This window comes from Pyxicephalus adspersus, chromosome 4 (genome assembly GCF_032062135.1).
Source record: "Pyxicephalus adspersus chromosome 4, UCB_Pads_2.0, whole genome shotgun sequence".
Classification (NCBI taxonomy): Eukaryota; Metazoa; Chordata; class Amphibia; order Anura; family Pyxicephalidae; genus Pyxicephalus; species Pyxicephalus adspersus.
In genome coordinates, this window is record NC_092861.1 from 36893573 (window position 1) to 36920751 (window position 27179).

General features: G+C 35.7%; 1 protein-coding gene across 2 annotated transcripts in view; it reads right to left on the reverse strand.

The window, feature by feature from the left end:
- Positions 1-27179, reverse strand: part of CLSTN2 (calsyntenin 2) — a 439150-nt gene that overhangs the window by 225630 nt on the left and 186341 nt on the right. For both annotated transcript variants that reach the window (XM_072407880.1, XM_072407879.1), the window contains exon 2: positions 5577-5699. In XM_072407880.1, coding sequence (XP_072263981.1) covers positions 5577-5699 — 123 coding nt within the window. The remainder of the gene's footprint in view (positions 1-5576; positions 5700-27179) is intronic.

Sequence of the window (27179 nt, forward strand, 5' to 3'; positions counted from 1 at the left end):
TTTGGAAATACTACCCAAACTCATATTAAATTGGATTGAATTGTCATCTAGTTGCTTGTAAATTCTTAGTTTTTATCATCTCCGTTTACTGGGAAGGTCTAATAAAATATGCAATTGTGTAGATTTGGGCATACCAAACATAGCAGAGGTTTTTGTGTATTGTAAGGCTCACTACCCCAACATATATCACTGTTTTGTCACACTGTAAAAATGTATCATTGGCATTGTGCACACATCATCACCTCCTTAAACACAGAAGCATGATGCTAGGGTTTGTTAATAGTTTGTGTACGTTTTCTCAGCAGAGCAATGCTCAGTTGCTTTTGTCGTTAATTGGCACAAAATCATTGGTTCATAAGAAGAAACAATGGAATGTTTATTATGCTTCATTAATCAAAAAACTTGGTATGACAAAAGAGAGACATCATTAGCCTCAACTAAAACTTTTTTTAAAAAAAGCAAGAAAAAAATGGAGAAACATATTTACATCTTCTAGCTACAAACAAAAATGTTATCATTGCCCTTTGTCATACTTTCAAAACCCCTTTTTATAACTATACATTCCTTAGAGTTAATCATAAAATCCAGGTCTAGACTGAATCTGTGCATTTGGATGTTGCAAGCAAAATCTGATTTGTAATGTTAACTTTCCAGTTAACACTTTCCTTGCTCAGCTTAGTTTCTGAGTTTCAACACTTTTCATTTTTTGACACCATTATCTTATCAGATAGGGCTGTTAAGGAGCTATCCAAACCATTCTGCAAGTCCACATCATTTGCAGCTCTGCAATTGAAACCATTTGGATCACAGTTTAGATATCTACAGACTTCAATTATACTAGTGGTACGGTAATTCTGAATTTTAGTTCAGTCAAAATATAACTGATCAGAAGTTCACTGGTCCTTATTGTTCTCCTAAATAGGTCCTAAACATTCGAAAAGAAAAAAAAATGTGGGCAAGTGATGTCTTTCATGAGTAAAAAATGATTGGGCTATGTACACACATAATATCTTTCAAGCCTATATTTCTAGTTTATGCTATAAATCTGAACACAGATTAACAAATGTTCAACTGGACAGCAGGTTACTTGGTTTTTCAGTAGTTCATCACGATTAATACCAGTGCTAGTCAATATATTTTCAACATGAAGAATGATCAACCATGGCTAACAAGAGATAGTTCTTATTTCAAATCATGGAACTTAAAACATATTATTTGTAGCTATTCTTAGCCCTATTGTGATTAAATATCTATCAATTAAATTTAAAAAAATGGTAATAAGATAAAGAAAAAGCCTATGTTATCTAAATTCACCATATTTACTTGCAAAGTGTGTGAACGAACCTGAATCAAAAGTTTGTGTTTGTTTTGTTTTTCACCGTGATTGGAATTCATTATTCTTTTGTAAGTATGAGACTAATCAATTACTTGATATGATCTACTTCGTAATATGTAGAGTCCAACTTGCTTATCAGACTTGTTAAAGAAACCGATAGTATCTTGAGGTTGAAAGGTAATTACTTGAAGATTACATTCTGTTCTTTGTTTTACTGAAAAGGTTCTAAACAGCTATTTGTTAAATAAAGCTGGATCAAATCTCAGTGCTTCTTATGCATTACAAGTGGCCATTATAATAAAAGATATCACTTGTGGAAAATAGTCAGGTACTTGTATGCTCATTTCTATAAACATATGATAATGCAGCATACATTCAATGAACAGAGGCCTATTTTTTATTTATTTATGGCTCAATTCAAGGTAAGAATTTTTAGTCTATATATTTTCTAGCGTTCCTAAAAAGTTTTGTTTTATATACTCTATTGTCACACTGTAAAATTGTATCATTGCGTTTGTGCAAACATCATCACCTCATGTCGCTAAACTCAGAAGCATGATGCTAGGGTTTGGTAATAGTTTGTGTACAGAGCAATGCTCTGTTGCTTTTGTCATTAATTGGCACAAAATCATTGGTTCATAAGAAGAAACAATGGAATGTTTATTATCCTTCATTAGTCAAAAAAACTTGGTATGACAAAAGAGAGACATCATTAGCCTCAAATATAACTTAAAAAAAAAAAGCAATAAAAATATGGAAAAAAAATATTTCCATCTTCTAGCTACACAAATGTTATCAATGTCACTTAGCTGCTACTTTTAACGACAACAAAAATAACTGGGTCATAAGCAAAGGAAGGCACCAGAATATGCAGGCTTATCAGCAAGTTTCACGTTTCTGAACAGACAGGCCCCAAAAAGCTGGAATTGCCAACTGGATATTGTCTTCAGTGCTGAGTCAGGGCGATTAGTATTATACCAAATCTTTGAGCCAAATTAATCCCTAGTTCTCCTCTATTCCAATCACTCATCCCCAGTACATGCTAATGGAAAAGCATGAAATGGGAGAGATTTGAGCATAATATGTCACAATAATCAATGGCAATTATTGGTGGTTTTTACATCTTAGGATGGGAAAGAGAAGGCTGGGCAAACAGAATTTAAGGCAGCAGTTCTTGATATACTATATAGTAATGTAATGTATCATATTTCTGGCTCAGATGCTGATGAATATAATGTAGTAGGGATAGGATGTTACTTGTTACCAAAAACATAACATTTTTAAGACAGATGGTTATAAAGCAAATTACTAGTCTTATATTAGAGAATGATCAACTATAATGATAGGACGGCTTTAAAATTGTGCTGTGAAAATTTCCATCGGTAAAGGATTATCCAAAATGGTATTTTTGACATTTTAATTTTAGTTTGCGGAGGAAAATATTTTTTTCAGACTGAAATAGCAAAGCTAATGCTGTAAAAGTACAAAACCTTAGTTAATGAACTTTTGTAGCTTTTGATTCATTCATGAACCTCTTGGGATAAGGAGTACACAAATGTGTCACCAAGCAGAAACAAACCACTGCAGTACAACCCTAAAGAACTCAAATAGTAGATTTTTGATCTTACACTTTCATAAGACTACCCCCAAGATAGAGAAAATAATTCTATGAGAATCAATCAAATAGAATTATTTGGTGGGTATTCATGCTATAAAATGGAGAATGGGATTAAGTGGACAAATCATCATATAAGTGAGAAGTTTATACAATTCCAAAAGAAACCCATACCTGTTGTAATTGCCCAGATAGGACAGCAATTATCATTTGTATATGAATACCATTATTATTTGAATCTAACTTTTAATTTAAGATGAGATCTAGCTCTATAAATACCCTCTAAAGATAAAACATCTCAAAAAAGATATTACATTTGGAATGGTTGGAAGTTATCAATATGTTTAAATTTAGACATTATAGCTTTTTTTATGGCACGTGCATTAATTAGCTTTATTTCTTGAATATTTCTTCCAGCAGATGGCAGGTTAAAAGGGCAATAGTTAAAAGTAGAATATTTTAAATCCTCATTCTCAGCAAAAGGGCTTCCAATTATGAACACAGCTTTCTTTTTTTCTTCGATCCATTACACATATAACTACTAGTCCAAAACTAATGCATCCTGAAGTCTATTACCATAACCCATCTGCATTAGTGCCCCGGTTGTGCAGGCGGGATGAAACAGACTTCACATGATGCCATTTTATGAGATTAACAGCTGCTTGGTGTTTTGTTCGGAGAACGTCCGTGCAAATGTGCTGAACAAGTTCTTGTAATATAGAGACTGTCAGAGTGTCAGGGAGAGAGGTGAACTAGTGCATTCACTACTGTGTCTTCTTATAGGGCCATTACCCTATTCATGACATTGACCAACACAAATAAAAAATCTGTGCTGAAATACAACACAGTGACATGTGATGCAGGTCAACATTTCTGGATCTAGTCTCAAAGTACTGTCGGATAGACTGTGCTAATAATTGAAAATGTACAGTAAAAGTCCATAAATTCAGCCTTGTAAATACATTCAGAGATCAATTCTCTTAAAACATCTACATGAGTATTAGATAACAAAACATGCATTGCTGACACAATTGCCATAAGGTGACTACACATAATTACATAGTCAGACTGAAAAAAGTCTATTGAACTCAACCAATACATGAGTATACATGAGATGTGTAATAAATATATTGGATCTAATTTATGAAAGATCTCCAAGACTGGAAAAGATAAACTATTTTGCGAGAACATAGGTGATCGAGCAAACTTGGAAAACATTTAGTTTTCAGTCCTGGACCAAATCTGATTCAGGTTTACTTGATCATCCAGGTTCCCCCATGATAATCTTCTCCAATCCTGGAAATGTATAAAGTGAGGTATAAAATAAATGAAATCAGGCCCATGAAATATATCTCTGGATGTATTGATATAGAATATGGTAACCCTAGAGTTGGGTGTAGGTAAATTCTAAAGTAGAAAAATGTAAATGACAGTGTGTAAAATAAAAAAAAAAGTTTATGCAAAGTTTATTCAACAAAAAAATACAATTGGGGGGGGGGGGGGGATAATAATTTAATACGATTTCAAAGCAGTTAAGTTGCCAGCAACTTTAAATGTCACTTCACAATGAAACACAATTAAACTTCAAATATCACGTATTGCAAGAAATCACTCCTCTCTGTGGATAGCTTTACTTTGTTACATTGGCTTGACTTCATCTGTCCAATTAAAATTTTCCAAATACCAATAAGAATTCTCTTCTAGTTTTTAAACGATACATTAAGGAAGATTTTACAGTCTAAAGCAGCCTTTCTAAACCATTTAAACATGGGGGAATCATTGAAATAACATTTTGGTCTTTAAGGAACCCCTTCAATAATTATTATATCCGTAGCCCACAGTATATTAGTGTAGTGATCAGTGGGGACAATGTCTCCTATATTGCTGGCCAGTGGGAAGAATGATACCCATACAAATAGCCAAAAGGATCATTGATCTTAAACTGACCTCAGAGGCACAAAATGCTCATTGCTCAAGGAACCCCTAGCAACCTCTGGAGGAACCATAAAGTTTCACGGAACACTAGTTGAGAAACACTGCTCTAAAGTAATGATATCTTGTGATGTCAACACACAGAACATTTAGTCTTAAAGTAAATAATGTGAACTTTGTAACAGGTTCACTTTAAAGTACAGTGGTATCTTGAGATAAGTCCTTAATCCGTTCCAGATCCTTGGACTGAATGGTGGCAACTGGCGTACTGACGCTCGTGGCCAGTCGTTGCTTTGTCTCGAGAGAGGTAAATAAGGGTAGCGCGTGGTGTTATGACTCATTATGACCCATACAAGTTCTAACAGAAAGGCTGTATACCAAGCAAAATTTTTCATGTCCAAACAGGACAACAGGATAACATGTTGGACTTATTCCAAAGCGGACTAATACCAAGGTACCACTGTACATTCTTTTTATTAATATAGTAAAATGAGTAATGTTGTCCAATTATTCATGGGAAAGGCATACAAATTAAGAACATTAGGAATGATATTGGCAGAATGTTATTTATTTAATCAAATTGGAAAATTAGTATAACACTTCAGTAAACAGCACAACACTAAACCTCCAATGCCTGACTGCTAAAATGACACCCAGAATATACAAATATTTCATAAATATGTAGCACCCTACCTGCAAATGGAACCGGGGCATCCTTGTCCAGTGCGACGAGAGGAGGATCCAATATAACGGTATCATTGTTCTCAGTGATAACTCCATGGTATGACGTCTCAATCCAAGGTTTGTGCTTGTTGACTGAAAAAGAAATGAAAAGATCTCTTGTTAAAAGTGTTTACCCCAAACGACTTTTCTACCAGTAATCATCTGTTGCTACAACCAAATGGCAGTTAAAGTCTTAGGTGATCAAAAACAAAGCGTACTGACATCTGTCTAATGCAACCACATTTAACAGCTATTGTTCAATCATCAAAATGTGAAATAAATGAATTTAACAATTTAAAACAACTTGATCTTAAAAACTAAAGACTACCTGTAAGAAAAAACAAATACTTACCTGTCCCTTCATTCTCTTGAAGAGGTTCATTACTCAAAGAAGCTTCGGTATCCAGCAGGTCCAATAGTGTTAGATGCCTGGTACCCCACAGAGCTCTCTAGATTTATCTGTGGACCCCTACATCACTTAAAAACACAGTTGTGTAAGAGCCAGAAGATCAATCTACAGAGCTCAGCAGGAAGAGGTGGGGGGGGGGGGGGGGGGCAATCATTTTATTCACTCAACAGTTATACTGTATGCTGAAAACCCTCAACTACTGTAGTTCTTCAAGCAAGTGCAGATCGTTGGTGCATGCGGCTGGCAGGCAAGTTTTAATTCTTTGTTTTTACAGGTAGACTTTAGTTTCAAGTTTGTTTTTATTTTAGTTTCAGAATCCCTTTAAGCAAAATTTTCAACTCTACTGGATATATAATATTACCTTGATGAAAGTTCAAAAAATAAAGTTATTCTGTCTCAAAAAAGAAATATATAAATATTTATGATGTTGTCATGAAAAAAGGTGATGGGAGGTAATCCAGGGCATCCAACTAGTTGAAAGAAAAGTTTTACTGTATGTAGGAACAATATAAAACTTTTATTTATGTAAAATTAGGAATAATTAATCATCATTGTGCTAAAACACCTCTACCAATTAGCACAATTAGTATACAGATTTATGGTTTAGAATTATTGTTTACTGGTTCATGGTAACACTTTCTAGGTAAAACAAAAAAAGTATAAATATATTTATTTCAACTGTGAATTTGGTGGTTTGGCAAAAGTTTCACTTTACATATTTATATAATTAAAAAATAATCCTATAATAATAATATCTACTCAGTATTAGCCTCTATTAAAGCGTACCTAAACTCAATGTCGTGATGATCAAGACTTAATGGGAGTGCAGAACCTCTTGGGATACCTACGTCATGCATCCCGGAAGGCTCTGGCAGCTCCTTCTGAAGGGGCATTTCTTCCACCAAGGGGAAAGCGATGCATGCGCAGTGAGATCGGCTCCCTTTTTTTTTCCCCTTCACAATGGCTACATCACCAGATCTCGCACCTGCGCAGTGAGAGATCAGGTGACGTAACAAGAAGGCAAAAATAGGACAGAAGATAGGGGCGCCCAGCGCAAAGAGCAATCCCAGGACCAGGACCGTTTCGTAGGTAGGACCAGCGCCATCGAGAGATCTGTGGGAAATTAAGGTAAGTGTAGTTTTCCCTTTAAGTGCATTTATGTCAGGAACAGGTATTTAAAGCCTAATAAATCTGCCTATATTTACTTAATGGGAAACAGGCCTATCACATTTGATGTCCTAGGGGCTATCAGATATTGGACCTTAGATATGTATTACAAGTCTTTAGAGGACATAAAAAAGACAGTGGCTTGGTCTATTCCCATGTGTCAGGCTATGAAACTGGTGTAAATCCTATTTGATACCAGGCATAAGGCAATGGATTTCTTACAGTGTTCTGTTTGGTAAAGCACAAAACAAATACCTCCAGAAGTAAACCCTTGATTGGTCTGACTGGTATAAAAATAAAACTGTGTTTCAGATGCAGAAAGCTGACTATCCTTAATAAGCAAAGTATGCTGTCTATTTCATTGTTTGTCTGGGCCAGGGATTGAACAATGTTTACTTGGCTATTGATTTCAGCAGTGAAACACTGGCTATACATGAATGTTTTTATTTTCATCCAACGTATTCATCTGAAATCTGAGATACTCACAGAAGTACAATTTGAGAAAGGAAATATGTAGATATGTATGTAAAGAATATAATATATATATATATATATATATATATATATATATATATATATATATATATATATATAAAAAGACAATAGCAAAAGAAAGAAAAGATAGTGAGTAATACTAACTACATGAAATCAAGACTAGTAACTAGCAAACCCAAGCAATTGCTTCATCATGGAAGTTTACCAAAAATATTTGTTTGCTCAAAAATTGCAGATAACATTAATTTCTCGTTTTTACTGAAGTATGGGGGTCACTGCAGCACAATATTATTAAAGCACAGGGCTCACTACGAGGTATAAGGTTATTGGAGCACAAAGGGTCCTTGCGGTATAGAATCATTGAATCACGGGGCACTGAAGCTGAAAGGGTCTCTGAAGCATGAAGTGCACTACAAGTGCACAAAGACCACTGCAGTACAAAGTGGCATCGAGGAAGAGAGTCACAATACTAGTGCACAGGGGTGACTGGAGAGTCACTAAAATAAGGTCAATAGAGCAAAGAGTAACTGAAGCATACCGGGTTATTGAATGGAATAAATGGCATGTGTGCTTTTAGTGGCGCATTTAAAGACTCTAATCGATGAAAAAACAGGAGAAGACTGTGGTGAAAATTAACTTCCACTCACAAAAATTTGATTATGTTTATGAAAACACCTTCACCAAAATATTCCGATGATACCTATACAAGACTGTGACAACCTACTACATATTGGATTTACATCTGCTACTTAGGAGTAATATAATGCCGGAGCTCTTGAAGCACCCTATACAAAAATTAAACTAACCAAGTATGCCAAAAAACCCACCTTTTTGGGGTGTCAATTGTCTTCTGCACTGCTCATGTCTCTACTGTGAAGGTTGGCAGGAAAAACCACTAAACTCTACAGGCGACAAGAGATGGATACTCCTGGTACTGATGGTTTGTCATATCTCAGGGGAAGATGTAATGGCATTTAATTGTGCATGCAACCAGGGAGGTATCTAATTACAGCTCCTTTTGCAGATACAGTGTTTTAGTCAGTTTTCAGAACGACCACTTTAGAGTAAACTTTCCATCAAAAAGATGGGAACCGTATTCCTGATCTAGCTATCTAATAGCAAATGATTTTTAGTTAATCCATTCCTGGTTTTCTGGATCACCCAGGTTCTCCCATGATATTCTATCTTCTCCAGCCATGGAGAAATTTGATAAATCAGACCCTGTGTCTTAAAGGACCATTTTATTTTTTTAGGAATACTACACAGATGAAGAATTTACAGAGCTGAACTTTTCAATCCAAAACAGCTGGTGAGCCAACTATAGCAGAATCCTTTATTAGATACATTTGGCATAGATTACTCTTACATATTCATCAGTGAATATTATTAATCCTGTTTTACAACCTTACCAGATTCTGATATTTGTTCAAAGTTTACAGGTATTTTAAAACACAGTTATGTTTAAAGGAAACCTATACTGAACCTGTATATAGGAGTAATACTATGTCTGCTATTGTTGACCTGCTTCTTTATATATTATTGTCCTGCCTGTCTAGGGTAAGTATACTATTTAAGTGTGTGAACTGAAACAAACATGCAACCAGTAAAGTCTAGATGATGTCCTAATCTGCACATTTGTTCCAGACCAGTGACAGCCTACCAAATGGGATAACCAGGAAAACGTGACTTTGTAAAATGAGAATTCAACACTGGCAACCTATATCTTTTTGTATATAGTCTAACACAGGGTGAAAAGAGCACCTGTGAAAGCTCTAGCTTTCCTTGCTGGTAGTGTAAAATGTTTGTCCTGGGGCAGCTTCTACTGGGAGTAGAGTGAGGCAGATTCCCAAGTCTGGGTCTCATGTTTTCTCGAAGCCCACAAACCTATATATTACACCTGGGGCCCTATGACAGTGTTAGCCAGTTGAAATGAGTTTTGGACTGTGTACAGAAGCACTAGTTTTGAATCAAGGCTGAACAGTTAGTTTATGTTAGCCAGGAGGCTATATCTTTGATTTGAAAGACTAATATTTTGTTGATAGCATCCCTGTGAAAGAAGACTTTTGTTTTTTGAAAGTGATGTAATACATGAGGATGATACAATAGAAAAGGAAGGCTTTATGTGGAACTTTAGTAAAAAAAAATTGTGAATAGGCAGGATTTTTTTTGCAAAAGGGATAAGTAATAAAACTGCACATGCCCAATGTAGCATGCCAAATATATTAGGTATCCTGGCATCCCCAGGACTGCTAGGACTGAAAGAACACCTGACGGCCAATTAAGATGGGCATGGGATCCGACACCCAGAAGAGGACTGGCTGAAGATTGCAGTGTCCACAACAGTGCAAGAACTGGTCAGTATAAATAAAAAAAATGTATTTAGTCAGGTAAATGTTTTTTTTTTTTTTGGAAGAATGGATATTGCCCTCCACAATAAAGGACCTATCTGCTTGCAATTTTTTAGTTGTAACATTTAGTTCTGCTTTAAATGTATAAAAACTCAGCAATCATCATAATATTGTAAGATATTTTACAACCATGCACTTCAGAATATTGTCATATCCCTGTATTACAGTCTGCTCTGAAACAGAAATTATTATTATATTACCTACATGTATGCCTCAATTAGGCTTTTTCACAGGAGCAGCTTTTTAGAAAGCTCGGCCATTTCTTTAGAAATATTAAACATGAGTTATACATTTCTGCTAAAACATTCTCAGCTGGGGATCTATTGATCACTAAATTGCACTGTGCATTTATCCACATTGGCAGCATTAATATACTTTTTTGTTGTGCATGGATCCCTCACTGATATAGAATAAAATGATTAGGATACAAAGCAAGTAATGAGATTAAGAAACTCTCCTCTTTAGCACTGTGCAAAACCAAGAATAAATGATGATATACCTACATATCAAAAGACTTTTAAGCAATTGAATAACTTTTTCAGTACATGGGTCACTTTCAACTTATTTGAAGGGTGATTTTATCTAGAGTCTACATTACAGGCCATTTATTTCCTCCAATCACTTTCAGGTGACCTATTAGTGATCCATAAAGTTGCAGAGCATGTCATGACAGTGGATCAGCTACCATTCCTAAATGAGGTCAATTATCCCAGCATAATCTAAGTAGTATTATCAAGTCATGTGAATTGCTTTTCTTTTTCACAATGCGTACCCAACCGTTAAGTTAGCTTTACTTTTGCGGTAGGTAACATCATTTCATAATAAAAGACAGTATAAATGTCAGAATTAGCCCTTTTTATGCTTTTTCAGATGTGATGACACAAAATAATATTCCATTCTACTATTGTCTTGCCTTCCTTTTTTATTATGCACACTAAGCAGCAATGACAAACACTGACTGCATAAGGATACTTAATTAAACAAGAACTATTAGTTACAGTATGAATAAATAATATTGGGGGTCTTTTCACACTAATATGTTGTTATAAGATGTACTAAGCATGCAGATTGTAATGCATTATTGCACTGCCTTTTAACCTCATGATCCAGATTGCATTGCCATTTTAATGTGACCCCCCAATAAATTTTGCTGTGCTGTATTTGAAAAAATGGAAAAAAGGAAAAAGGGAAAAAAATTTAGTTTTAACACATCATACCTCAACAAAATGTTACACCCTAATGCAGCCATAAATGTTGAACAGTAATATGCTATAACTCCGAGGCCACTTTTGGCATGATTAGTATTGATGACTATATTAATGTGTATAGAGAAACATCTCCTATTTGATGCCTGATGCTGGTAACACACAACATACACACTGTATACAACTGCATTGACATGCATAGACCTAAAGTCACAGCACAGCTTGACACAAAATATTTAGTGTTAGGGTATGTCATAAGTGACTCTTTTAGATCTAGACAATAAAAGAAGGGCAATTACTGGATCCTGAGTTAGTAGTTTAATAAAGTTAAGCTTAATAAAGAAAAGCATTGTAAAACTGTGTTCACTGCTAGTACCCAACAAGATCAGGATCAGCATCAATAAAAAGTTTTGTGTGCATTATTTTGTTAAATGGTTAGGTTTGGGTAGAAGATTTTGGTGTTAGGTCCACCTGAATATTTCCCTTACATATCTTCTAGGTGTGTAAACGATCTACTGTTTTTCAGACTTCCCATTAGAAATCATTCACACTCCTGAGTTCCTCTTTTTAGGTGGAATCCTTCAAAAACCTCATATATTTGATATGAATCTGTAAATATTATCAATACATACATTTATTTTGTATTGCTCAGCATGTTGTTGTTACTACTTTATGTCCATACAGGTGGATCTCAGTATCAGACTCAGGGCCATTTACTTGTATGTGCTTTTAGCACAAAACACATGAATACCTCACTATAGCCCTGGCAGGGAAGAGTATTATTGGGTGAACTTGCTGTGAAATGTGACATGCTGTTTGTGTGAGGAACACCAAAACTTCTTGATGGAAAATCTGAGTATGTTAGAATGGTGGCAGAATAGCAGCAATTTTACCAATTTGGATGTGGAATAGCAGCTGATGATTCTTATATTTACTATTGTAGCACTTGTGGGGTAAACGCCTAGGGCAGCAGGGTAAAATGGCAACACGAAATACAAAATGAGATATATTCTTTTAACACCTGGTATTTCAGCTAGAAAGCTGCAGAGGAGCATGTGCAGGGGATGTTGAGAGACGTTGGAAAGTTCACATTGTGTAGTGCATACATTACATGTAAAATGTAACGGTGGATAGCTTTGTTTTATGGCAGCTAATGTAAAACAAAAGACCACAAAACGCACCAGCTTTATATTCTTAATGTAGTACACCTAGGCAGGAAAAGATATTACCCTACATTGCATATAAAAGATGCGTTTAATTATGCCTATGGCAGCACAATGCCTATACTGTATGTAGCAAAGGCCACGTACCAATGTGCTTGCCAGTTGAGTCTCAGCCTTTCGGCATACCAGAAACTGTACCTATGACCATACACTGGTAGTAGCTCCCTCTGAATAGGTTTATAGTTGTTATTGATCTGTTGATTGAGGTTGCTGTTCAGCGGTATTAGCATTGTTACATTTCATTTAATGTGTGCCATATTCTTTAAGGTTTGCATGAGAGTCAACAGTTATACCAAGCTGAACTTTCATGTCTAAAATAAAAAACAATCCTAAACTTTGAATGTGAATTGTCCCACGACATGTGGGACATAAAGATCTTTTTGCAGGATGTATGCTGCACATCAAATAGATCCCTTTATCTAACATGGGTACAGTTTTATTATAGTGCATCCTTATCTGGCTTGGGTTGTGACTGAAATGAGCTCCCTTTCTATTTTATGACAGATACAGCAATGAAGTCATTTTCCAGCTATCTAATTGCATACTCCTGAACAGTCAATGTGAATCAATATACTACCATGTCATATTTTCCTGTGTTCTCTGTAATATATCATTGGCACTGCTGAGTAACTGAAGAATCCTCTCTGTATGAAGCACATTTAGATGGATTCCATCAGTTCTGTATTGAACATATTTACTATGAATCCTTCTAAAGTAGTGCCAGATGACTGGCCAAGCAGATAATGACTCTGCTGTCGAGGTCCTAAATTACTGTTTATTGTGAAAGAGAAGGAGCTGTGATATTATGCTAGCGAGTGCACCTATGACATTGATGTCCTGCAACAGAAGGGACACAGTAAAACCCAATGAGTGCAAAAAGGCTGATCGCACGACTTTTGTGGGTTATGTTAACCCTCACAATCCTAAAACATAGTATGGTATAAAAAAAAAAAAAAAAAATTAAGTAGAACACAGGAAGGCAATAAATCCTTATAAAGCAAGGTTCAATTTGCTCCAGCAGTGGAAATCTGGATCTTGTGTGGCAATCAGATGTTTCCTGGATCAACAGTCTATGTTGTCTTGGCTTTAAAACGTTAATACCCAGGTATGGTCTGTGCTTGTAGAAGAGCATCCAGCTTTTTCTTAAAGCAATCTATTGCACTTAGTAAAACTACCTCCTGAAATCTTTATATCCACCACCCTCCCAGCACACAGTGATAGGGTTTTAGCAACAGCGACCTTGATGCTCTGGGAGAAGTTGGCAGGACTATGTGTGTTCAGGTGATGAGTGACAAGCCATACACTTGTAAAAATGCTGATAACGACACCCCCTGCAACATCTTCTCCATCCTAGTGCCTACATTTGAATGGCAATCAAGTACAGCATTGTTACAACCCAATCATTTGAAGCCATATATGATAGATTTTACTGGGAACAAGACAACAAGAAAACTGTACAGAGCAGAGGTATTTCTAATTAAGTGCTGCATATTTTTTAATGGGAGGCCATAGTTCTGCTCTAAGCCTTTACAGTGTTTCCCCGAAAATAAGACACTGTCTTATATTAATTTTTTCTCCAAGAAATGTCCTAGGGCTTATTTTCAGGTAGGGCTTATATTTTGAAAAGAACAACAAACCGCATTTATTCTTTAACAAAAAAATTAACATTTATTTCAAATGTTATCACATTCTGGAACATCAAGGGGGAACCCCCCCCCCCCCTCACCAATCAGTCCTGCACCACCGTGATCACTGTATCGGTGGTGCTCTGGAAGGTTGGGGTCTTGGAAGGCAGGGATTCAGTGTATTGGAAAAGTGGTGGATTTTGGCAGGGGGGATCTGGCCTAGGATTCAAATAATTTGCTGGCAAATGACGTTGTAAAATCCATTCCAGGTTTGCTGGATCACCCAGCTTAACTGATGAAAGTGTATCCTCTCCAGCTTTAGAAAGCTTTAATAAATCAGCCCTTATGACTTGTCACGCCCTTAAAACTTTGACAACCTGTGGGCTTGCTATACAATACCTAATTACAGACTTCTAGCAGAAATCTTATTTTCCTCTTGTGTGACCGTACCTTGGATTTTCTTTATTAGCCTGAATGGAGGTTGAAGTATCAGTATGCTTTTTTTTTTACAACCCAGAGACTGTCCAAGTCGTGATAATGAAGACATACCATCCCGCTGAGCAGTAGTTTTAAAATAGGACACGGCAAAAATGACATCAATTTCAGGACAAGAGCTGGTAAAAATCTCTAATAAAGTCTAAAATTAATTTTACCATGTATAAAGTTCATCCGACGGTATTTTTTGCTGTAGTTTCACTTTTAAAAAAAACACATTTTACAGTTCAACTAAAACTAACATTTCCTTGGATTTGTTTTATGTTTTAAAAAAAAAAAAAAAAAAGATTCTCATCTCAGCTCTTATGTAACAAGGTTTATTAAGGCCTACATTCAACATCTTCCTTTCCCAACTTTCTGTTTTATTGTGCTAAATTACAATACAATTCCACAAGAAACTAATTGTAAAATCTTTTTTGTTTTAGCTCTAATTATTTTAGCTAATTTGTTCAGTTCAGTGTTTAACTACCGGATCTGTTTCTCCAAACAGTGAATTTTGCCTCCAATTATCCTCTGCTGGCTATAAATCTTCTAAATAAAATTCATCCTGACCTAAAGCATATCTGCTTTTCTAGTAAAAGTGTTTCAAATGAGAGAAATTTGCAATAAAGTTTAATTTCATGCTTTTTATTGCAAAATGTTTGGAACAATGAATGGTAATTACATATTTTACACTTCATTCACTGCAAACAGACCATTTGTTTTTCATAAGTCTAGCAAAAAAAAGCTTGCTAGCAGGTATATGTTTCTGCTAGAAGTACTTTTGCAAATCCCTTGTGTGCATTACCTGATCATGCCTGAATTTCCCTTTTGTGCAATGCTTGTCACATAAAAATAAAGGCATCAATATTTTCTGACAAATTTTCCACCACTGAAACTAAAAAATGTTTCTCTTTTGCGTGCATTAAACCTGATGTGAAAAAATGGCCAGTAACCTTCAACACATTTTCTCCAGTAATGCACCATATGTTTGATAGGGTATAAATTAAAGTGGAACTCCAGCTAAACATGTTTATGAATTAGGATAGACTGGAGAAGAAATAGATCGGCTGTTAAGTTTGTTTTAATGCTATTCTCCTAGCTGCCTAAAAAATGTATTGATTTTGCATAATGTGTCCCCATTGGAGAGTTTTATTCTCACCTCCTGAGCAATATTACTGGAACAAAAGACAATCCAGGACACCACAGTAAAATCATAAAAACTATGCAAAACAAACAGAAGCTTTATAAATCCTTTCACCTTTTTAAATTAGGATTCATCAAAATGAATATCTTCATATTCTGATATATGTGTGCGAGTGTTCACATATCCAGTGCCTTTTTTTCTGACTAGCTCTAATAGCTCATTCACATCATGTCCATTGTACAGCGCTGGGCTGTGTTGCTCAATGTAGGCCCAATACACATACAAGCTGGAATCCATTGTTTCTAACAGGCCTGTTCATACCAATGCTTCTTGTTAGTGTTCACTTTGTAAAAACAGAACATGCTACATTTAAACACAGTGCAATGTGCCACAAGGCTTCACAATGCAAAACAAGTCAAATAAAGAAAAATCACGTATTATGTCTTTTGCAGTGCAATGTGTTAAAATGATTGTCAGCACTTGTTAACTTTTATGCATTTAACATGCGTAGGTGAAAGCAAAGTGCAACAGATGTGGTGTGAATCCAGCCTAAAGGAAAAATATTTGTAACTAGCTTTCCTCCCACCTGGTGAGGCCAGTGTTAGATGGACAAATTTTGTTGGATGTGACAGATTTTTTTTATTTGTGTCATGGATTAAAGTGTTTAAGAACCCATGCTGTAAACAAGAGAATAGTCGTTGGTATCACTGAATGCCTATGGAATTCGGTTGATGAATGTATTAATTGTGAGTGTAACTACATATATATATATATATATATATATATATATATACATATATATGGACAGACAGCTTTGGTCTGACACATCTTAGCATTTCATTATCTGGCAAATTTATAGTTTTAAGGCTGTTATTTTGGAAACTGAAACCTAATGCTGCCTTCACATTTGAGGATTGGCAAACTGTGATATAATACATTTTATTCTTGGGATTAAATATCCTTTATAACGTCTTGAAAAATGCTATTGTTCACTGCTGCTTGGCTTCCACGTAACTTTTTTTAACCACCTTAAATCAGTTTTCTGTAGGCAGGAGAAAAAAAAAAAAAAAAAGAAAAGAAAATCTACAATAATGATTATTCAAAGATGTTTAATTACTGCATCATAAACCGAACCCTGGAAAAACAAAATCATCTGTAAAAAATGTAGATTTGCCTTTTTTAGTGGATTAATTCAAAGTCAATAATAATTATAATATTAGTTAGAATGATATTAGCAGTAATTCAGTTTTCAAAATATCTCACATTCTGTATTTATAGTAATAGTTTTGGTGTTACTCAGGAAAAACTATTGATTTATTTTTTACTATTTCTTTTTACAGTTACTGGAATATTTTCACACTTTTGACAATTCGCTTTCCAAATACATTTTAAATGCAATATTCATAAATTGCTTGCAAGGTATTTTAAAGGAAAGTGGTTTTCTCTGGTGAAAAAAGCTAAATAAATTGCAGTATTCCCATTCAGTGATCATTAGTTATGGCCTATTAACTACATTACCAGATCATTATGAAAAATAAAACTTCTAATCATCGTCAGCATTTATAAAGTGCTGTAGATGATAACTATCACCCCACCTTTCGTGTATTAGCAAATGCATCAGCAAAAACCATTACCAGGGTCATGATTTTTCAACCAGTACGAGATGATAATTAAAGCTTTCCATTTTGGAAAGAACAGAATAAGTTTCCCTGACCTGTATTTTAATGGGCCTTGGGTTTCCAGGTTTCATGCTCCATGAGATCGATATGCAGAATACTTTCAGCCATTCTTACAAAAGACTTTACTGCTACCAAACAAAAAGTGTTCTTATGGACCAACGCCTACCTGCTCATTCACACAAGGCAAGTGTAATGTGAAATTCCGTGTTTAATGATGCTGCAAGTAGTCTTCATGCATTATTCCAAACGAAATGCCTGGAAGATGGATATCAACAGAGCACACACACACAAAAAAAACTAACAGATAAAGTCTGGGTTTACCTTATGGAAAATGTATGTGTTTAAGGAAGGAGGCGGTAAAACAGCCAAACACACATAGTGCTGTAGTATTGTATGTAAGTGTATGTATATCAAAATATTCATTTTTTTAGAAAGAGTAGGGAAGGGTTACTTTTTTTGCTTAAAAAAGTTAGAGGAGTTTCCATCCTAGACAATTGTGACATTTGGCACATTCATCTTTATGGGAAGATAAATCCTCACCATAGGTTTTGTCTTCACATCACTTTAAAGCATCGGTCACCAACCATTTTGGTCGCAGAGACTACTAAAATTACCGGCCCATGACCGTGCATGCACGGGGAGACGGTTTTCAATCAAACAGGAGGAACCTCGCCCATAGTGACGTTATAACGCCTTAACCCCAGCCACTCTGCCATCGCAGCTCTGAGCCTGCCATGGAAGGGTGGGCGGGTTGTGTCGTGAAACACAGCCTGTCCACTTTCCTGAGCTAGGAATTTGCACTGGGGACGTGGTCCACGGCTCTGGCCGGTCCTTCCCCCCTGGCGAGGACCTTCTCCTGACCCCGCTCGGGGGTGCATCGATCAGAGCCACGGACCCCCAAAATCTCACCGATAGGTGACCGCTGCTTTAAAGTACATCTCAAGCGAAAACTTTGCTTTAGCTTTGATTACAAAAATAAATGTTTTTAGGTCCATTGGCCATCTGTGTTCCATGGGAAGGTTTACCTATGTACCCATTGGAAGAATTCTTTGCTCATTCTGGTAGCAACAGGATTACTACCCCAGCTTATTCTCCCTATATCCTATATTTGTCCCTGCTGTGTTATAAGTTCAGAAAGCTTCACCTTTACTTCACATATTAGGAGAAGCTGTGAGGATAAAAAGTTGTCATGTTCACAGGGGAAGGGATAGTTATAGTTTACAAGTATGCTTTATGGCCAATATACACAGGTGTTATCACACATGTATAGTACAGTATTAGTGTGCATTGCTTAAATGACTTCTAATTCTTTTTATTTGGGCTGCCATTGACCCATATTGCCCCAAAACCAGACATGTTCTTTTTTCTCATATGTACTATAGTATTGCACAGGTTCAGAAGTTCAAGAGCTCTGCGGTTTCAGATTGCATACACAGATACTTGCAATAACGATCCTTATGACAAACACCCTTACACAAGCTGACTTCTTTTCCCCATTCATGAGGTTTACAGATCTCAATGGCTATGTGCCCAAATATCCACATGCACAATCCTGACCTGCTGCAACAATTTATTCCTGCCCTTGCTCATGTTCGTGAGTTAATCATGCCTACAGTATCTGAAATCAAATCTTGAATAAGAAAATCTGATATAGAAAGGGTTAAAACGTGTAGCAGAGCTTTAATAACACAGTAAACAGTGTCAAACCAGGCCGGTGGCTTTGTGGTCAAATAGCATGTATGAGCACAGCTGGTGTTAATATATTGTAAGCCCTTTAAAAGCATTGCTTGATAAATCTTGCAGCTTGTCAACACATTCAATATTCTGGGCATTAGACGTTTCGTTTTCAGAGCCATGTAATGACCACACAATTTACAGTAAAAGAAGAGAGGAAGAAAAATGTTTTCTATCTATTTTGGATCATTTTTAAACCTCATTAAAGCCAAGAAAGTGCATTTCTCGCCCAGCATTTAATTTAATCATTCTTCAAATGGGGAGAGTGAATTGGCTGAAAATTGCTCTCCCGCCTGTTTCTCCATTTCTGGCTCGAGGTTTAACCATATAACATGTACAGTAGGACATCATAAAAGCCATTAATCTACAGGAAAAAAAGTAGGTGCTGCCTTTCACCGGAAAGTCATTTTGTTCTGCAGGGGTACGGGAGATTTTTTTATTTTGGCTGATGCTTAATTACAGTCTCTTAAAACAAAATAGGAAAATCCTATTGAATTTGTTGTATTTTCCAACATATATGAATAAAAAAAAAAAGATTTTCATGCAAATACTGCCTAAAGTAAAGATGATATACCTCAACAAATATTATATGCAATTAACATAGTATATTCTCACTATCTAAATTAACAAACATGCAGATTGGCCATGTGAAAAATGTAAGTACACATTTATCACTTTAAAACGTATGAAATTATTATCAGATGTTTTAGATTAGGTGCCAGTAATAAGAAAAGGACAATGTATAGTATGCAGGTAGACCCTATTTCATTTAAACCTCTGATTTCAAAAGGTTTGGTGTTATTTTATAACTAATATTTATATTTGTAGTGTCATTAAACCAAAATCAGAAAGTTGGATTTTAGATTTCTATGAGTCTGATGAGGCATTTCAATGATCACCAGACATATATATTAATCACGTCACTGTCGGGAAACGTGTACATGCCAGCAAATGTGGCCCAACATTTATTGATAGGAGAGTTCACCAAAAACGTAAATGTAATTGTGCGATCTGCAAGTTACTCTTTCAACAAATGCTAACCATAAAATATCATTCATCATTCTGAAACTGGTCACTCATGTTCCAGTAAAAATGTACAATTTATACACAGTCTATGTGCTATCTACTACATAGGTCTACCTAAACAATATTTTCAGTCTATATCCAATTAGAATTGTACAATCTGATTTGAAAGCATGTGGCAGTTTGAAGTCTGGATGCAAGCATTTGTGTGCTGGGACTTGTGGTTTCTATCTTCAATAAATGCTCTTCCACAGCTCTAAATATTAAACTGTTCTCACTACTAAACTAATAAAAAACTGCATGAGGGAATTGAAACTCAATATATATTTAAATAAAAATATTCATGCTATTCCCATGCTATAATCCTTTTAAATTAAGATATCTGAATACATTAGTTAGAGAGTAGACAGATGCATAAAAACTGATTTGCTGGGTGGAAGGCAGCAGACACACATTTACTGTATATCGCCATTTCCCTAGTTATCGTTTCTCATTTCCAATTTCACCTTCGGCATTGCACGTCAGTAGTTTCATTTCACTCAGATAAAGTGTGATTTCTTCATCTAACACAAATAAAAAAAAAAATACAACCACTCGATGGTGGTTGAGGGTGAAGTTTATGTTGAGAAGGAAAAAAGATGAAGTGTGATGGCAAGACTGAGCATTTCTTCAACACAGGACAAGAATAGGCAACTTTTAGCACTCATGCTGTAGCTGAGATATCTCACAGAATGGCCGGCTCGTATGAAAAGGTAAAAACACTTTCTAAACCTTGCAAAACTTGTTACAGTCTCTGTAAAACACCTTCTACCAACAGCTATATAGTAAGCCTAGAAGTTTATACCAATGGTGGCCAACTTTAAAGGGCCCAAGAGCCAATTTGTAAGTAATTTTTTTACAATTCAAAATATCAGATTACAGATTCAGATTACAGACACAATTATAATAAAATGTGCTAAACTCCTTTTAAGAAGATCTATTATAAAGCGATCCCACTGAAACCTACATACTGCCATTGTTTCACCCTCTCACTACAGCCCGTAAAACACTGCTACAGACATGGCCAGAAATTCTAGGAAGTAGTAATTAACTCAGAGCACAGGTAATTAAAATAATTATCTCTTAATTGGTGCCTTTGCCATCAATTATATTTCCCTTTTCATTGGTGTCAGTGTGATAAAATACCCCCATCAGCAAACAGATCCCTGCTCATTTAGGCCAGTTGCATATAAATAAAACACTATATAGCAATATGTATCCCAGTTCACTGGTGTAAGCAGAAAAACATTTTCCCCCTTTTGCAAAAATATCCCCATTTATTGTTGTTCAGTGACAACGTACCTAAACATGTTTCAGTGGTGTCGCCTCCCTCACCTGTCTGTTGGGCAGGAATTCACTTAATTTCCCACCTCGGAGCATTCTCCTGCACTACATCCATTTTGCAACTGAAACAGGTCACCACTTTCTGTATGCGTTTTACAGTGTGCCACTGTGTGCTGAAGTCTGACATTTTCTTGTTGTATGTTTCACACTGATTTTACCCCCATCTAAGCACTTTGTCTGCTGGGCCCCCCACCTATGATGGGAAGTCATGGTTCTCATTCTTCCAGGCTTCCAGTTGCCTCTGGCTTTACCAGTTCAGCCACCACCTTTTTCTTGATCACATATTGTCCTCTAGTGCAGCGACAACTGGTGACATCTAGTTAAACTCTAGTGCTAAAAAATCCTGTGTAATAGGAGAATGGTACATAGTAGCCATTAGTGCACTGTAAACTTATGACAGATGTCTAGAAAAAAAGTAAACTACTCATAATAATAATGCTTTCAGACGTGGGTTGTGTTGATAATTGGCTGTGGGAAATGGCAATTACACAGAGGGGATAAGGGGGGAGGCATGCACAAAACAGCATAGTGATTTAGCCAAATGTCATGATTCCCATTACTTCTACTACCAAACTACAGTGGCATATAAATAGTAATATATGTAGTGAGATAAAAAAAAAAATAATTCCACAGTAATAAATAAACTAATAAAAATATTATAATAAGCTCACCAATGTTAGGGATTGGGTTTCACGTGTGAACATCTACAGCCTATTTCATAGTGCTTGACAATAAGATTTGTGTGCCTGAACAGTCTTCAAGCTAGAAATAATAAATAGGTGAATTCTATGTGTTTTTAATAAATCTGATTTTTCCTATTAGGATTGTTGCCTGGAAACTTGTATGAGGAAGGGTAACACTAATTGTTTGGCAGTAGTGTATCTGAACACTACTAGTGGGTAATATAGTGGTTAAGGTCTAATTACCATTGAGTGAGCTCAATAAAAAAGTAATCATGACCTACGGTGGATTCTTCCCCAAATTTGTATTACCAAATTACCAAAAAAAAAGGCCTCATTACAAGATCCTGGCCAAATAATGGTAGATTGCCTCAAACAGACTGTTGATTGCTATGTTTCCACCGCTACCAAAACATTCGGGTCTATTTTAATAATTTTGCCATCCTTATTATTGTGCTTGATTTTTTCAAGCAATTTTTTAAAAATATTTCACATTGAAAGATAACATAAGGGATTTTTTTTTATTTTGATGATAAGAGGTAGAACCACTATACAGTTTTTTTTTTTTGGTCTGTGTCGCTGTTACAGATATTTTCAAATTGAACTGAATATCAATATCTCTGGGAAAGAAAATCAGGGTATATTATGATTTTTATGTTTGCAATTATAGGAGGACTACAAGAGAAATGTTCAAATGAAGACACTTGTTTCCCTACCATTGGAAAGATATTTCCTCACTTTCTGTTGAGTTTAGAGGACAAAGAGTTAAGGGAAATGTTCATTATGAGACACTGGTGGCAAAAAACATAAAAAAACGACAGTGATTTAAACTCTCCCCTATGTTATTCAAAAATAAATATCCTTTGTCATTTTGTCTTTAAAAAAACTCACTATTTCCTACCACTACATATCTCCCCTTCTATTGTGTGCTATTTCCTCCACCTCCTAGATTGTAAGCTCTTCGGGGAAGGGTCCTCTCCTCTTGTGTCACTGTCTGTATCTGTAATTTGTAACCCCTATTTAATGTACAGCGCTGTGTAATATGTTGGCGTTATATAAATCCTGTTTATTATTATTATTATTATTATTAATAATATTAATAATAATAATAATAATAAACTTATCAGAGTAACAGTCAGACACAAGCACTGACTCAAAAATTATGAGCAGCAAATGTTCAGTATGTACAGTATACATTTTTTTTTTTAATTTAAATAAAAAATACTGGACACAAGCACCTAATAGAAAAAAGGCTGTTTAATGCTATAACACTTTATTTATTAATATTGATCTGTAGGAAGCTGCTCTCGTGTAGCATCTGGCAATTATACTTCATAAACGGAAAAATAATACCTTGCTAATACTGTGCAATTAATTGTTTGCAGAAATCAATAGAGTTATTATGATTTTCCTATTTTTTTTTATTTCCAAATATAAAACATAACAATAATTGTTTTATTTTTTAAACTCAAACTTAGGCTGTAATAATTTCATCATAATTGTGTTAGCTGTAACATTTTCATAAAACTGAGTATGCATAGAGGTAAATGGCAGTACAGTCACACTCTCGGGAGGACATTTGTATCCAAGCTTGTCAGGAGAACCATATGGCACATGAAGGTCATCTACAGGTTATAAAATCTTCCCAAGTCTGTTGTTTTCTGCTGATTCAACTGTGATAACTCAGTCTTTCCCATCTTCCATAAGAATTTATTTTTCAGATTTTAGTCATTCGGGAATGACCTGGTGGTTTCCATATGACCAGCCTAAAAATGCCATACACTTGGAAACAGACACCTAATTAGACAGAATCTCATTCATATGAAGTCCTTGCACCACCATTAGTCAACCAATCTCAAAACACTAATATTTAACCTCCCTGGTGGTCTAAATATGTCCGTATTTTTATGTCAAAAGTGGTACATTGTTGTTACATTGCGTGGAAATCTGTTTTTTAATATTTTAGGCCTGTAATTCTTAGGAATAACTCCCGGGAATGCTAAAGTTTGAAACACAAATCATAAATTGTAATACAATAAACATTAAAATAAATAATTTTATAAATAAAATAAACTTTATTTAAAAAATTAAAAAATGTTTTAAATTTGTCTAAACAAAGGTACAAGAATAGAATAGAACTTTTGGATTTGTTATTTATTATTTGGATTTATTTTTAACTTTATCATTGTGAACAATGTAATCTACTTTTAAATTTCACCCCAAGCCACGCCTCCCCAGTGTACCGACGCCTAACGCATCACATCTATCGAGCCGGGATGTTATGCAGAAGCCGGCCAGGGATCACTGAGGATGCCGCTGGATCGAGGGGAGCGGGTAGGATTTTTTTTTCTACCCCGAGTGTGGCTCAGGGTTACCGCTTTTGGTATGTAAAATTCACCCCGAACCACACTCAGGAACACCGCCAAGGCGGTGAAGAATCTTTATCATAGTCACCAGTCAACCAATCGGAGGACGATTATATCTATGAATCCATTGCATAACCACCAGTTAACCAATCAGCGGACAATTATATCTATGAATCTATTGCACAACCATCAGTCAACCAACCGGAGGACGATTATATCTAGGAATCCATGGCACAACCACCAGTTGTCAACACAGTCAACTAATCTCAGGACACTCAAATCTAAGAGTCTGTTGTACAACCAGTCAACTATTCTCAGGGAAATTGATTTGCATTCCTTTTTCCTTTTATTTAATTTCTTACTTATACTTTACTTACTGAATAAAAATAAATCTTCTGTAGAGTAAAAAGTTTACATTTAGAAGTGGTTTGCATGATGGTTGTAGTGTCTGAGGATGGGTGAATTGTACATGCACCTTTAACTGCCTTTGTAGGCATTACAACATATTTAATAAGTACATTTTCCTATTTAGCTGATAAATATGTTAGTGATATTTTTTTATTTAAAAAGATTTTAAATTTCACTTAGTTTCTCTCCTCATTATTTGAATAGATGGGAGCTTGTAGAAGTTATTTGTAAAGCACAGTGCTGTGTTTAATACACATGATGGCTTTTTTTTTTAAAGCCATATCATTACTTTATAAAGGGGCCCTACCTTTTGCATCTTATTTCTTTCCCCAGTATAGCATCTATGTTTGCTAAAAAAAATCCGCTTTCTTGGTTCATATCCAAGTTTATTTGATAACAGAGTTTACTTTGTAAGTACATGGTGACAAAATTCAAAGGAAAAATATAGGCTGCAGATGATTTTTAAGGTTTGTCATATGTCAGTACATCATGCACAGATACACCTAGAGAGTTACTTTGCCTTATCTACTAGTACAGAGAAGCTGCATCTTACCTGTGTTATTGTACACTGACATTGCCTAGTGAAACATATGGTGATAAAAAATAAACACATTAAAGGGAAAAAAATAAGGTGATTCGTTGAACAAAATATGGCTGTAACAGCTCCATGGGGAACATGCAACTAATTGACTGTTCTTTCAATTGAAGTTGAATGTATTAATGCCGCAATAACACCAGTCACATTTAGTAACTGCTTAGGGACTGCTGTCTCTTAAGGAGAGACTGTTTTTGTGGTTATTGCTGTCATTACTCTTCATGAGGCAGATATACAGCATGACGGCAATGCAGCTGAAGAGGAGCAATTGTCCAGCCTTAAGTGGATGTCCTCCCATGCACTGAGTAGAATTAAATCATTCTCCTCCCTTCATAAAACACTCATAATTTAGGTAAAGTATACTCTTCTATGGGAAGCTGCCAGTTGCTACAGACATGTTTCTTTGTAAGGTAACTTATGGTGTCATTTTTAGGATCAGCATTTCCCTACACACATCTTGCTCGGCTTAGAGGTCACAAACGAGCATGATATTAACATATAGAGATATAAAAAGGATAAATGTATTTTAACAATACTGTATTGTAATTTGTTTTGTACTGTAAAAGTACAGTTTTTCTTTAAAGTAAAGTGATACCAAAGTGCGGTTTCTTTCTTTTTTCTATTGTTGTTTGTCTCCTGCCAGGGGCAACATCACTGTTCATTTACTTTTGAATTTTTATATACATGGAATGGAGTGAAGTAGGTTTAAAGCTATTTCAAACCTGTATTTGTCCTACCAGGCTGCAACTGCTTTCCCAATTGGTACACTCTTTTGCACACAGCTGTGGTTGAGGTGGATTGTGGGGTAGTTTCTGAAAGGGCCAAGTCACATATGACCACATGTTGCTTTTTCCCCTCTGGAAGAAGAATTGCATCTTAACCCTACAGTGGAACTAAAGTTCTATTTTTAGGTTTCTATGATCAGGCGAGTCATTGTTGCAGTAAGTGACAGGCAATGTCCATTTTGCAATAATGTGTGTTACCAGCCTGATCACTCTAAAGGTTCTGGCAGAATGTGGAGCTGTGTATGAGCAGTGCCAGCTTTGTATGCCAGGGAAACCTGGCATTCCCAGATTCAATTGGGTGGAAGGTACGTTATCACACTTGCGTGAGAGTTGCTTCATCCTGGCATGGCTAATCAAGATGGCCGAAGATTGCCCTGAAGAGGAAGAAAAGAAGCAAGATGATGGTGCCTGTTGCTGGAATGCAGGTGAGTTGGCCTGGGTTTAGTTCTGCTTTACAGCATTCAGCAGCATGACAAACAGTTTGGGTATTGCTGTGGTAGACAGTAAACAAAATGCATAGTAGCTGAGTAAGGGTGGTTGGGAGAAGATAACCTCAAGGTTTTTGTCTGCAAGTCTGAAAGGAAACCAGACCATAACAAGTACAAAATAAATAGAGGAGAAATACATACAATCATTAAACAAGTGTCCACAGAATTCAGTTTTAACTAGGGTAAAGGACTTGGCCAGCTTTACAGTATTTCACATGGTTGCCACAGTTTTTCAGCACGCAAGTACAAGTTCAATATATTTAATTTTCCAGAAGCCTT